The sequence below is a fragment of the Felis catus genome, chromosome A3 (assembly GCF_018350175.1).
Source record: "Felis catus isolate Fca126 chromosome A3, F.catus_Fca126_mat1.0, whole genome shotgun sequence".
NCBI classification, from domain to species: domain Eukaryota; kingdom Metazoa; phylum Chordata; class Mammalia; order Carnivora; family Felidae; genus Felis; species Felis catus.
In genome coordinates this window covers 52,003,479-52,016,681 of record NC_058370.1, presented here as the reverse complement: position 1 = coordinate 52,016,681, position 13,203 = coordinate 52,003,479, and the positions used below count along the sequence as shown (strand labels likewise).

The window sequence follows — 13,203 nt, the reverse complement described above, 5'->3', positions numbered from 1 at the left end:
CAAAGCAGTGGAGAAAATAGGGATCATATGGATCATTTAGTAGATGTTACTTGAACAGTTGCCACTTACTTAATGAATTTTTTTGGTTTAATAACTTATTTAAAAAAATTGGGCTTTAGCCTGTATTATTGACCAAATTAAGTTTTAGACTTAAAAGTAATTTTAGAGAAACTGAAAGAAAATATAGATGAGTATTAATCTCATATGAGAAAGATCTTTTTACCATATAATTTGAAAAAAATGAACAGCAAAGATAGTTTTTACTGCATACAAGTTGAAGCTTTATTTCACAAACACATTAAACACTGAATTAAAGGTGGCAACCTGGAAAAGCTTTGTAAAAAGCCCTCAAATGTCAATATGGTTTAAGAACCATGAAGGGTTTTAAGAACTCTTTAAAAATTAGTGAGATAATCTTTTCTCTGTCCTTTCAAAGTTGAGAATGGCTAAAGTATGTTAGCGAACTGATACTATAAATATTTCAGTGTGAATATTAGAAACTGATCTTCTTAATCAGAGAAATACCAGGTTGACTTAGTCATACCTCTTCTACTTACCATATTAGTGATGACTGAAGAAATGGGAAAAATTAATTTTGAAGAATATGCACTCTGACTTAGGCATTCAAATACTGAGTAGGGAAGTAAATAGGTAGACACTTTAGGGAAAATTGGCAGTATAGCAAACGGTTCAAATATTTATATTCTTTGAACTAGTTATTTAGTTTTTAGGAATTTATTAGGAAATAATCAGGGGTACACAAATTTATGTGTATTTCAGTAAATCATGAATATGTGACACCTGCCAGTTAATATTCTTGGTTCCATGGTGGTGGACAAGTCACAGGGGCCTTACCTTAGTGGAGCCTTACAGTTTTGAGGGATAGACACCCATAATAACAAAAATAATTATGACCTGTATGAATTCAGTGAAGGAAATAAACAGGATTTTGTGAGAAATAATGAAGAAGGTGTACTTCAGTCAGGGAAGACAGTGGGAGAGTGCTGTCCAGAATTGTCTGAACCACAACTGTGCTGCTGTGTTGTCCTGCCTAGATGGGATTCTGTAAGTGTTTAGTCAGAACCTCATATGTCTTAGTTGCTCATCTGGTAAGCTCATGCAGGCAGTTGATGTCTGAACTGTGGCTTCTCTTTGTACTGAGCAGATTATTATGTAAACAACCCATTGTCATCAGAGTCAAATCAGTTTGTCTCCTTAAGGTCTAAACTCAGCTCGTGTTGGGTGAAGATCTCAATAAACCTAGTTCTCTTAGTGAGTGAACAATACAGTGATAGGTGACTTCTACTTCACGAAGATAGGAAGAAGTGATATCAGGGACCAAACAGTGTGATTTCTGAGGGTTTGGTTGCCCAAAGTTAGTATGGTAACTTTTCCAACATCTCCTCAAAACTGAAAAAGATCAGGATTCAGAGACCCCACTTTCTGGGTCTGTATTCCTACTGAAAATGTAGATTTTTTTTCTTTTTTTCCCCCTTTTGCTTCACTGGAGTTTGCTGTCTTTACTCAGCTAAGGATACCTGTGTTATGTTTTTGACAGATATACTGGACCCAGCCCTGCTTCCCCAACGTGTACAGGGGAGGTGAGGGAGTGGCACAGGTGGCCTCCCTCTTATCCTACACTTCTCGTTGTTTCACTGTGCCAGACTGGAGTCATGCCCAATAGAGTGATTTTTTGTTTGTTTTTGTTTTTTTGGAGGGCCAGGTGATTCTCTGAAACTTATTTCCCCTTAGTTGTGGTTTAATTAGGATAGTGAGAATCTTGTTTGTTCATTCATGTGTGTGTTTATTTAGATGATGAGGCATTGGTCTACTTTAAGGGAATTATAGTTTCTTTTTCATTTACATACATTCATTGAATTTCTATGACATTGAAAACACTGGATGGAAATCATATCACATTAATGCCTGCTGTTGGCCAGATTGTTTAAAACATTCCTCAGGGCTGCCCCCGTTAGAGAGATGCATTCTGGTTTTAGTCATTGGCTAAAATTAAACTATAGTATGCAAAGGGCAGATGAAGTAAAGTTGAAGTAAAGAGCTGGATAGGGGCCATATCATGCTAGTCTTTGGTGAGAGATTTGGGCATTTTCAAAGTATAATTGGAAGCCATGGCAGGATTTTAAGTTTTAAGCAAAGGCATAACATGAATTGTCTTATGTTTGAAATTATACCCCTTTGGTGAATGAATTAGATGGGAGGAAAAATATATACAAGGAAGCAGGAACGAATTAGGACTTTTTCAGAAGTCCTAGAGAGAGATCATAGCAGGCTTAGACTTCGGTGATAGCAACAGAGCTGTAGAAAAATGGATGGATTGAGGGGCGTGTGGGTGGCTTAGATGGTTGACCATCTGACTCTTGATTTCGGCTCAGGTCATGATCCCAGGGTTGTGGGATTGAGCCCCATGTTAGGCTCTGTGCTGAGTGTGGAGCCTGCTTGGAGTTCTGTCTCCTTCTGTCCTTCTCCCCCCCAACCCCCACCCCTTGTTCTCTCTTTCTCTCTCAAATTAAAAAAAAAAAAAAAAAGAAAAAAACTAGTAGATTGAGATAACATAGAACTGACAGGTTTTGGTGATGATATTTTATATTTTGCACATAAGTTTAGAGCTCAGGAAAAATGAGAGCCAAAGGTCTATATTTTATAGTCAACATATCGGTGGTCATAGGTGAGATTCAGTGTATGTTGCAGATGAGATCTCCTGAAAGGGTAGAGGGTTTAGGACTAGGGGAAGTCTGTGAGGAAGAGCCTGAGAAGGAGTGCTACTAAGGTAGAAATCAAACTAGAGAGCCTGGTATCTTTGAAGTCATGAGAAGAGTAATTTAAGAAGATGAATGTGATTTAAGAGTATTTTCTGTAGGTTTCATTGAAAAGGAAAAGTTGAAACATAGTAAACAGTGGGGATTAAATTATTGTAATTGAGGTGCTGCCCAGTCTGCCCTAGATAACCACATCACTTCAGGTATCTGATCAAATATCTCCTTGATGAGACCTTTTCTGACAATTCTGTCTCTCTCTTACTTTATAGAATCTATAAATTCTATAGAATTTTTTATCTATAAAATCTATAGAATCTATTTGTGCCCCAGCACCGTTACCAACTAGGAAAGAAGAAACAACTAAATGGGCACAATGTTAGTTAGGATTCTGTGATTTGTGAGATGAATACTGATTTTAGCTTTGTTTAAAATGTGACATACTGTAAATAATAGATGAAATAGTACAAAATAGCACTCTGTTTTGCTCCTATATGGATGACAGTTTGCTTGTCACCACTCCTAAAATGCAGGCTTCGTGACGACTGATGTTTTTGTGTACTACTGGTTCCCCAGTGCCTGGAACAGTGCCTGGTGAATAATAGTAGGCATAGCGAACAAATCCTAAATCTGCATTTTTTAGAATAAAAAGAATAAATGAAAACATACTGCCTTGTAGTAGACTTCTTCACTTAATATATTGATTTTTTTTTTCCTGTGTCCTTGTATAGTTTTGAAACATTAGGTGTTTGATGGCTGTGTACTCTTTTATCATGTGTGTACAACATTATCTGGTGTGTCCCAGCATTTTAAACTTGGGAATAAAAGAGCCAGCATGTGGACTTGGCTTATTACTGGAAGAATTCAACTTTTATTTCTGCCTTTTTAATTCCTTGAGGGTAAAATAGTGATCTGTAGAGATAACAGTACCTGGACCAGAGAGTCCCCGGTGCCTTACTGGAATGGAAGTACCTGCTTATTTTTCCCCATAAAGGTTTACATATGACCAGAGAAGAGAGGTTTCTAGTATACCTCACCTTCCTTAAGAAAACAGGTTTCTGTCAGTTTAGTTATCTTTAAAGTGAGAGAGTGGCACTACATGGTTTTCAGGTTTCTTGCTGGTAATAAATTCTTAATTTCTGACATCGTCTTTTGTTTTGCTGTTTTTTAAATTTATTTTTTGTTTTATGATGAGAATTATAAAACATGGAGTCATGACTTTTACAATATATATGCATTTCTACAGGCAGTTTTTTTCCTACCTTTTAGGTGAACAGAAATCAAATATATTAATATTAATCTCATTAGGACAAATTTTTAAGTTCAAAATATGAAAAGTAAAAACTCTTAATTTTTTTTTTTAGAAGTCAATGAAGGGATTCTATTTTGCAAAGTTGTACTATGAAGTAAAAGAATACGATCTTGCTAAAAAGTAAGTACCAAACTGTAAACATACTTTAGTTTTCTAAAATCAATTTTTCCCCTTGTATTCTTACTTGAAATGGCTGAAAATATGATGTTTTAGCAGTTCTTCTTCCATGTCCTGGAAATAAAGTATTCGATCACTTCAGACTGTTATAAAGAACTAGCCTCAATTCCATGGAGATTGAGCCTAGAATGAGTATTTTCTGCATGCCTGCTGCTTGTTTATACTCAGGACAAGAAATCATTAGGCTTAAAACACTTCTAAGGAATAAAAGAGAACCATGTTTATTTTTAATTTCTTTCTGGTTAGATACCTATTACTTTAATCAGTTTGAAAATTACCAATGAATATAAAATTAAACTGTGATTTCTGGGCAGGAGAATGAATAGCTTCTATAAAAGATCTTTAATTGACTCAGTAGGTAACACTCTGAAGCTTTGTCTCATCTGTAAGGCAAAGAAGGTTGGTGATAGATTGGGAGTGGCTTAAGGCAGGAAATTAGAAGGGAAGGCAGGCAGGTTAAAGCATTAATGGGAAGATGGAAATGCTATTAAGTAAGGAAAATGATAACACCTTTATTTAACAGCATTGGGGCTGTCAATACTGTTCCTTATTAATGTGACACTTTTTCCTTCAGATTTGGTCTTTGGTCTAACTTCTCTTAGGTAATACTCACTGAGCCTTGAAGATGTTTAACTTTTTAGCTGTTACTTGATGTAAGAAATGGAAATTACCTACATTTACTAGTTTACTTAGTAATTTTTCCTCTGTTCTATTTTAGATGGGAACAGTACTGTTAGATATTATTTTTTTATTTAGAAGGTGAATAGTACATTCTTGGGGCACCCTGGCTGGCTCACTCAGTAGAGCATGCAACTCTTGATCTTTGGGTCGTGAGTTCGAGCCCCACATTGGGTGTAGAGATTACTTAAAAAAAAAAAAAAAAAAAAAAAAAAGGTAAATACATTCTCTTGGTTGTTATTTGGGAAGTTGTTACTCTTAGTATTTTGCATTATGATACTTTAAAAATATTTACTATAATCGTTTTCTGCTTCCTATGTAAAACCCTTTAAGTGCTTTACCAAAATATCAGGAAGAAAAAGCAATTTATGCATTCATTTCTTATGTGTGAGTAGCATTAGAAAAAACATTTGGTAAATGTAGTATTTAATGGTAGAATGAATTTATTGTCACTTTTGTATGTATGTGTTTATTCTTATGGATACTTTTGAGTTGTCTGCATATTCTACTGTAAATAAATAGTGGTAGGCAATAATTAGAATAACAATGTCAATTAGTTTAGTGGTTGCTTTGGTTTAAGATGTTCTCTTTGGTTAGTATTTACATAGAGTTCTGAATGTGAAAATTTAAAGATTATTTATTTTTACATTGTTATTTTTATACAGATATATATCTACATATATTAATGTGCAAGAAAGGGATCCCAAAGCTCACAGATTTCTTGGTCTTCTTTATGAAGTTGAGGAAAATATAGACAAGGCTGTTGAATGTTATAAGGTAAACTGTTAAGATTAAAATATAGCGTTTGCACCACCACACATATGCCCAGCGTAGTTTATATAATAAATTCAAATATATTTTATGGATGCCATGAAAATAAGCGTTGGTATCATAGTACTATTAAGCAATATAGATTAGAACAGATTTTAAATTATTTGGCCCAATGTACACTGTAATTTAATCATTAAGAAGTTAGCACTTGTAAAAGATTAACACCTATAAATTCTAAGTCTAACATGGTCAGAAATGCTGTTCTTGTAAGTGGTTTTCTTTTTTTTTTTGATATTTACCTAATAAAAACATAATTTTTATTTAATTCATCTGCAAAAAAATTCCAAGGCACTTTAATTTTAACAATTTTTAAGTAACACATTGTCATTTAGAAAAGTTTTTAGTGTGGACAATAATAACTTTTTAGCTTTTATAGGTGAGTGTAGGTACCTTAGGAATCGTACTAATTTTATTATTTCTTTTCTGATATCAGCGTTCAGTGGAATTAAACCCAACACAAAAAGATCTTGTGTTGAAGATTGCAGAATTGCTTTGTAAAAATGATGTTACTGATGGAAGAGCAAAATATTGGGTTGAAAGAGCAGCTAAACTTTTCCCAGGAAGTCCTGCAATTTATAAACTAAAGGTAAAAAACTGAATAAAACAAATCATAATAAAAGCAGTTGGGGACGTGCCTGGGTGGCTCATTTGGTTAAGCGTCTGACTCTTGATTTGGGGCTCAGGTCATGATCTCAAGCCCTGTGTCAGGCTCTGTGCTGACATTGTGGAGCCTGCTGGGGATTCTCTCTTTCCCTTTCTTTCTATTCCTCTCTCCCTCATACTTTCTGTCAAAATAAATAAACTTAAAAAAATAAAGCAGTCAGGGAAAACTTAAGTCACAACCATTTCTGATATTTGGAGTTTAAGTGACTTTTCAGTAGCAAACCTTAAACCAGTAGGTGTAGGAGTTGATGGAAAATAGATGAAGGTGGTCAAAAGGTGCAAACTTCTGTGTGTAAAATAAGTTCCAGGGATATGATGGATAACATCGTGACTAGTGTTAACCACACCATATTGTATATGTGAAAGCTGTGAAGGGAGCAAGTAGATCTTAAAAGTTTTCATCACAAGAAAAAAATAATTTATAACCATGTGAAGTGATGGATATTAATTAAACTTACTGTGGAAATCATTTCACTATATACATGTCTCAAATCATTGTATTGTGCACCTTAAACTAATGCAGAGTTATATGTCATATCTGTAAAAAATGGCAGAACAAATTTTTTTTTCTTCAAAACCTTTCTGATCATACGCTGTTTTTTTAAGATACTATTATGTTTTACAAGTGGTATCTCATTTACCCTTATGAAATGATTAATATTTTAGGGATTTTACAGTTTTGTAGCTACATGGCAGAGCTAAGACTTAAATTGAGGTCTGATAGAAAAATTTTGCTTTATTGGGTGAAAAGAATGACAGGTTAGTGTTATTTTAAAGCCTTTTTTTTTTTTTAATGTTTATTTCTGAGACAGAGAGAGACAGAGCATGAGTGGAGGAGGGGCAGAGAGAGAGGGGGACACGGAATCTGAAGCAGGCTCCAGGCTCTGAGCTGTCAGCACAGAACCCGACGCAGGGCTCGAACTCACAGACCGCGAGATCATGACCTGAGCAGAAGCCAGACGCTCAACCGACCAAGCCACCCAGGCGCCCTACTTTAAAGCTTTTTAAGAACTATTACCTAAAAATGGAAGGAATTGGGGTACCTTGCTAGCTCAGTTGGTAGAGCGTGTGACTCTTGATCTCAGGGTTGTGAGTTTAAAGGATTGTGTTATGTTATGGGATAGTGAGGTTTTCAAGCAAAAGAAAAAAGGTAGTTTCTCCAGTATGTTACAGATAATTACTAAAAATAATAGGAAGTTCTTGCTAATGTACTGACCAATTCTAATTGTTATTTTTTACTGAGTAAATGTAGTTTACTTAAGTAACTCTTTTGGAGCAAGTCTTTACAAATTTGTTAGGCAAACATTTTAAGTGTGTAGTTAACCCTTGAACGATATGGGGGCTGGGGGCCATGATTCCCCCCCACTTTATGCAGTCGAAAATCTGCATACAGCTTTTTTTTTCTAAGATTTTATTTTTTCAAGTAATCTCTACACCCAACATGGGACTTAAACTCACAACCCTGAGATTAAGAGTTGCATATTCTGTTGACTGAGCCAGCTGGGCATCTCTGCATATAACTTTTGACTCCCTAAAAACTTTATTAACAGTCTACCGTTGACTGGAAGGAAGCCTTACTGGTAATATAAACAGTCAATTAACACATATTTTGTATGCTATATGTATTACATACTGTATTCTTACGATTGAAATAAATTGAAAATTTTAAGAAAATTATAAGGAAGAGAAAATATACGTATAGTACTGTACTGTTACTTTTGAAAATAAATTCACATGTAAGTGGACCCCTGTGCATTTCAAACTTGTATTGTTCAAGGGTCAATTGTATATTGTTTTTAATAGTTCCGTCACGCCCCATTATACATATTTTTGATGGAATTTATTTTGAAATAATTTGTTTTCAACAGGAAAATTGCAAAGATTGTACGGAGAGGTTTTATGTATACTTCACCCAGCTTTCTGCACTGGTTATGTGTTATGTAACTATAGTGTAATATCAAAATCAGGAATTTGACATTGGTACAATGTGCGTGTATAGTTCTTTTTCATTTTGTCACATGTAAGGATTGGTGTAACCACTACTGCAATTAAAAGTACAGAACTGCTACATCATCATAAAGATCTCCCTCAAGCTTCACCTTTTATGGTCCTACCCACCCCTCTCCTTCCCATCATCCTTAACTCTGGCAGTTACTATCTGTTCTCCATATTTATAAATTTGTAATTCAAAATGTTATATAAATGGAATCATGCAGTATCTTATGAGGTCAGCCTTTTTTCATTGAATGTAATGCCCTTGAGATCCATCCAAGTTGGGTGTATCAGTAGTTTGTTCTTTTTATTATTGCTGAGTAGTATTTTGTGTGTGGATATATTCCACAGGTTAACCATTTACTTTTTTTTTTTAAACATTTATTTTTGAGAGACAGAGAGAGACAGAGCATGAGTAGGGGAGGGGCAGAGAGAGAGGGAGACACAGAATCTGGAAGCAGGCTCTAGGCTCTGAGCTGTTAGCACCGAGCCCGACGTGGGGTTCGAACTCCCAAATCGCGAGATCATGACCTGAGCTGAAGTCGGATGCTTAACTGACCAAGCCTCCCAGGCACCCTTAACCATTTACTTTTGATGGATATTTTGGTTGTTTCCAGTTTTTGGCTTTTACCTCATATGAACAACTGTGTACAGATTTTAGAATCTAAAGTATTTAAAAAACTCCAGGACACCTGGTGGCTCAGTTGGTTAAGTGTCCGACTCTTGGTTTCTGCTCAGGTCATGATTTCACAGTTGGTGAGTTTGAGCCCCACATTCGGCTCCATGCTGACAGTGTGGACCCCGCTTGGGATTCTCTCTCTCTCCTCTCTCCTCTCCTCTCCTCTCCTCTCCTCTCCCCTCCCCTCCCCTCCCCTCCCCTCCCCTCCCCTCCCCTCCCCTCCCCTCCCCTCCCCTCTCCTCTCCTCTCTCTCTCTCTCTCTCTCTCTCTCTCTCTCTCTCTCTCTCTCTTCCCCCGCCCCCCCTGCCCCGCTTGCACACACTTTCTCTCAAAATAAATATAAAAATTAAAAAAATTAAAAAAATATAAAAACAACCCTAGAGATAAACTAGTAACATTGTTTTCCTCTTCCTATAATAAGCAGCTGGGTTTTAAATATTAATCTAAAATGTCAGGTCCAAGTGTGTAGATTTCTTTACCTTGTTGTCTTTGTGTTATGCCTGAAATATAATTTCCTTATTGGCCTTGACAATCCAATTTATTTGATGACATTAACATTAAGGAACATATATATTGGTAGGAGTTTATTTTTCTTGTATTGTAAAAAAAGAAAAATGAGCTGCTTCTGAAGGATGGTGATTTTCTTTAGTAACTTTAAAGACACTGTTGTCTAAAGCTAAACCTTTCTTATATCAGATTTTCCCCCATTTTTTTGAACTTGAAATGCAATTCTATTTTTTCTAAAATTTAAGACTTAACTAAGGTAAGTAGTTTTTTGGCATTTGTTTAATGAATGAAAATATTGGTGAGAGGGCTTTTTCTCTTGGATATGAGAGTAGAGTTTTTGAAAAGCAGCCATGAAGGTATTGATCTTTTACTTACAGATTTTTTTTTTTTAATGTTTATGTATTTATTTTGAGAAAAAGATCAGGCAAGGGGCAGAGAGAGAGAGGGAGACAGAGTCCCAAGCAGGCTTCACACTGGCAGCATAGAGCTCAACAACAGAGGGCTTGAACTCATGTTTAACCAACTGAGCCACCCAGGTACCTCTGAAGTAACCTTTTCAGAGAATGGAGAAAGTGAATCTGTTAGAGGTCAAGTCGAGTTTTGTTCTAGGCATTACCGGTTTGGAGTCTCGAGGTTATGAAAGTCACTTAGCCTGGTTGTGATTTCCCCAAATTCCCAAATGTCCTGTCCCCTATTGCTCAACTGTTAGTATATAAGGCTCAAAGGAAGCAGATAGTAGGGTTCTTCTAAGGAAAGGTAGAGGGAATTAATTGAGGGCATCTGTGAGCAAGCAGTGATTATGAATATTAGGGATTATGGCATTTTAGTTTGACAGAGAAGGAAAATATGTGTTTTGTAGAAAATTAAAACTTGGTGATATCAGTGTATTGAAGACAGCTTTCTTTCCATGTGGTAGAGACAAATATATGTGGCAGTGAGGGTATGTGTGCCCACAGTGAGGTGAAAGAATAAGAGGGGTATAGTGATCTAACCAGTGTGACCAAAATACAGACTTTGAAGACCCAAGTCAGTGCTTAATGGATGGCTGAGGCTGGAGTGTAGAGCAAAGCCATGGAGATGAGGTAATTAAAGAACCGAGTAGCCAGGCTATTGTATATCTTTGCTCATCTTTCAATTGCTGATACTAGTTGGCTATTAGGAATGGAGGAAGAGTGTTGTATTCCAGCTGCTCATGAGGAATGAGTGGAAGAATTAGATAGCATTTCCTTTGGAAGACAGGATTATAAACGTGTGGGGGGGGGATATATGATTTGGTCACTAACTGTACCTCCTCTACTTGTATATAGGCTAACAGAGAAAAGGCTACCATGGCAGAGAAGTAATGGGGGTTATCTCAAGGTAATACTCCATTTAGTTAAGGCTAGATGGTGAGGACTCTGAGAAGATAGCAGAACAATAGAAGCTTTAAAGTGGGAGCAGAGTGGATAGGGGATTGAGTCAGATTATGGAGGTGCAGAACAGTTAGAGGATAAGGACCTTGGTATGAGGATTGACAGGAAAGCTAGGCTTCTAGTGGTGACTGGGATGTACAGGGATGTGGGGCAGTAGTCCTGGCCATCTGTGAGGTTTATGTGGGCAACCATTGCTACTATGTAATCCCAGATGTTTCTCTCCACCTAAGTTTCTTGAGGTTTAGCTTCTGGCTGGGAGCAGCTTTCTTCCATGAGAGTTGGGATATATAGGATGGTACTAGTTGTGATAATTTACTAAAGCCATACACAGTGGAATGGTGTTCATAGGAACCATGATGTGCTTAAACGTGCACAGGCATTTCTCTAAATCATTGATTTTTTTTTTTTTTTAATAGGAACAGCTTTTAGATTGCAAAGGTGAAGATGGATGGAATAAACTTTTTGATTTGATTCAGTCAGAACTTTATGCAAGACCTGATGATGTCTATGTAAACATCCGACTAGTAGAGCTATATCGCTCAAATAAAAGATTGAAGGATGCTGTGGCCCACTGCCATGAGGCAGAGAAAAATATAACTTTGCGTTCAAGTTTACAATGGAATTCATGTGTTGTACAGACCCTTAAGGTAGGTAAAAACTCTTGGGTCTCTATGCTTCTATATAGGTAATTACTATACATTCTTTTGTATTTTAACGGTGCTCTCTGAGACTTAAATTTCTTCCATTTATGTATAGCAACTCTGAAATGAAATTTTTACTAGGATGATTTCAGTTTTATAATGGGTAGATTGGAGAGATAAATGCAATAAATATATATGCTTTTGGTGTTTTCATAGGTTGATGTAAAAATCAGTGGTTTAATGAGTATAAGGATGGGCAAAAGCGTTGATAGACCTAAAACTAGACATAAAACTAATTTTACAATGCTTGGTAAAGCTTTGTAATTGAGTGTTTTTTCTACAAAACAGGAATATATGGAATCTTCACAGTGTTTGGAGTCTGATAAAAGTAGCTGGCAAAGTGCCAGTAAAGATCTACTTCTGGCCTATGCTAACCTTATGCTTCTTACGCTCTCTACCAGAGATGTGCAAGAAAGTAGAGAATTATTGGAAAGGTATGTCGACTTAAGGAAAGTACTTTGGTGTCAATTGTAGATTTTCTTTTTGTAGTGATTCAGTTCACTGGTCTAACCATCTTTATTGGGTCACTATTTCTGTAAAATACCCAGGGGTGATAGTTAATACCATAACTCTCTTATGTCTTTTTTGGGGATATTATAATTGGTTTTGTATGACTTTGATTTTTTAGAGAACTGTGTTACTGTACAGACTTGATTACATTATTATAGTTGTGTATCCAATTTTGGCATGCTTAGTAGTCCTGCAAATGAATGTTCTGCTATTTCATATTTTATTTCAAAAATGATATATAATCTTGAGTGAAAATCAAAATAGACTTCCATCTGTCAGATGTTTTAGTAGAAGCATTTAGTATCCCCAACATTTCAGAAAACTTTTAATGTTTTTGCTTAGAAACAAGATAACTAAAATATAATGTATGATTTTTCTGTTTTCCTAAATTTTGATTCTCAGGATCATATCTCCATTTATTAAAATAAATTTCATTGAACAAAAACATCACTTGGATTTGTATGAGAATGTTAGTTGAGAGCAGGGGTTGACCAGAGCTTCTAAGCCAGATATGGCTCACTGCCTGGTTTTGTAAATATGCTTTTATTGGAACACAGCTGTGCCTCTTGTTATGTATTATCTGTGGCTGCCTACATATGGGAGTGTTGGAGTTGAGCAGCTGTGACAGAGATTATATGCCTGCACAGCCATATTAGTATGTGGCCCTTTATAGAAGTAGTTTGTCAGTCTCTGGTATAGATTGTGCATTTGCTTGAAAAGTACTTTTTGTTCCCCATCTGATGTTAGGGGATACAGTAGTTTCTTGAAGAATTTCTTAGTGTTCTAAGTGGCGAGTAAGGGTGGTATCCAAAACACTTCAACTTTCAGATTATTTTAGAAAATATTTAGGATGTTTTCTTTTATATGGGTTATATACTCAAACATTTTTGATCACCTTAGAACATGAGGGTGGAAAAGACAATTTCTTAGTAGTACTATAAATAATTTAAATTTGGGGGACTTGGGT

General features: G+C 36.0%; 1 protein-coding gene across 3 annotated transcripts in view; it reads left to right on the top strand.

Annotated features, from left to right (window-relative positions):
• The window catches only part of RANBP2 (RAN binding protein 2), an 83,008-nt gene that overhangs the window by 20,914 nt on the left and 48,891 nt on the right, over window positions 1-13,203 (top strand). For all 3 annotated transcript variants that reach the window (XM_023251533.2, XM_045053971.1, XM_045053972.1), the window contains exons 2-6: window positions 4,139-4,206; window positions 5,607-5,718; window positions 6,206-6,358; window positions 11,442-11,672; window positions 12,015-12,160. In XM_023251533.2, coding sequence (XP_023107301.2) covers window positions 4,139-4,206; window positions 5,607-5,718; window positions 6,206-6,358; window positions 11,442-11,672; window positions 12,015-12,160 — 710 coding nt within the window. The remainder of the gene's footprint in view (window positions 1-4,138; window positions 4,207-5,606; window positions 5,719-6,205; window positions 6,359-11,441; window positions 11,673-12,014; window positions 12,161-13,203) is intronic.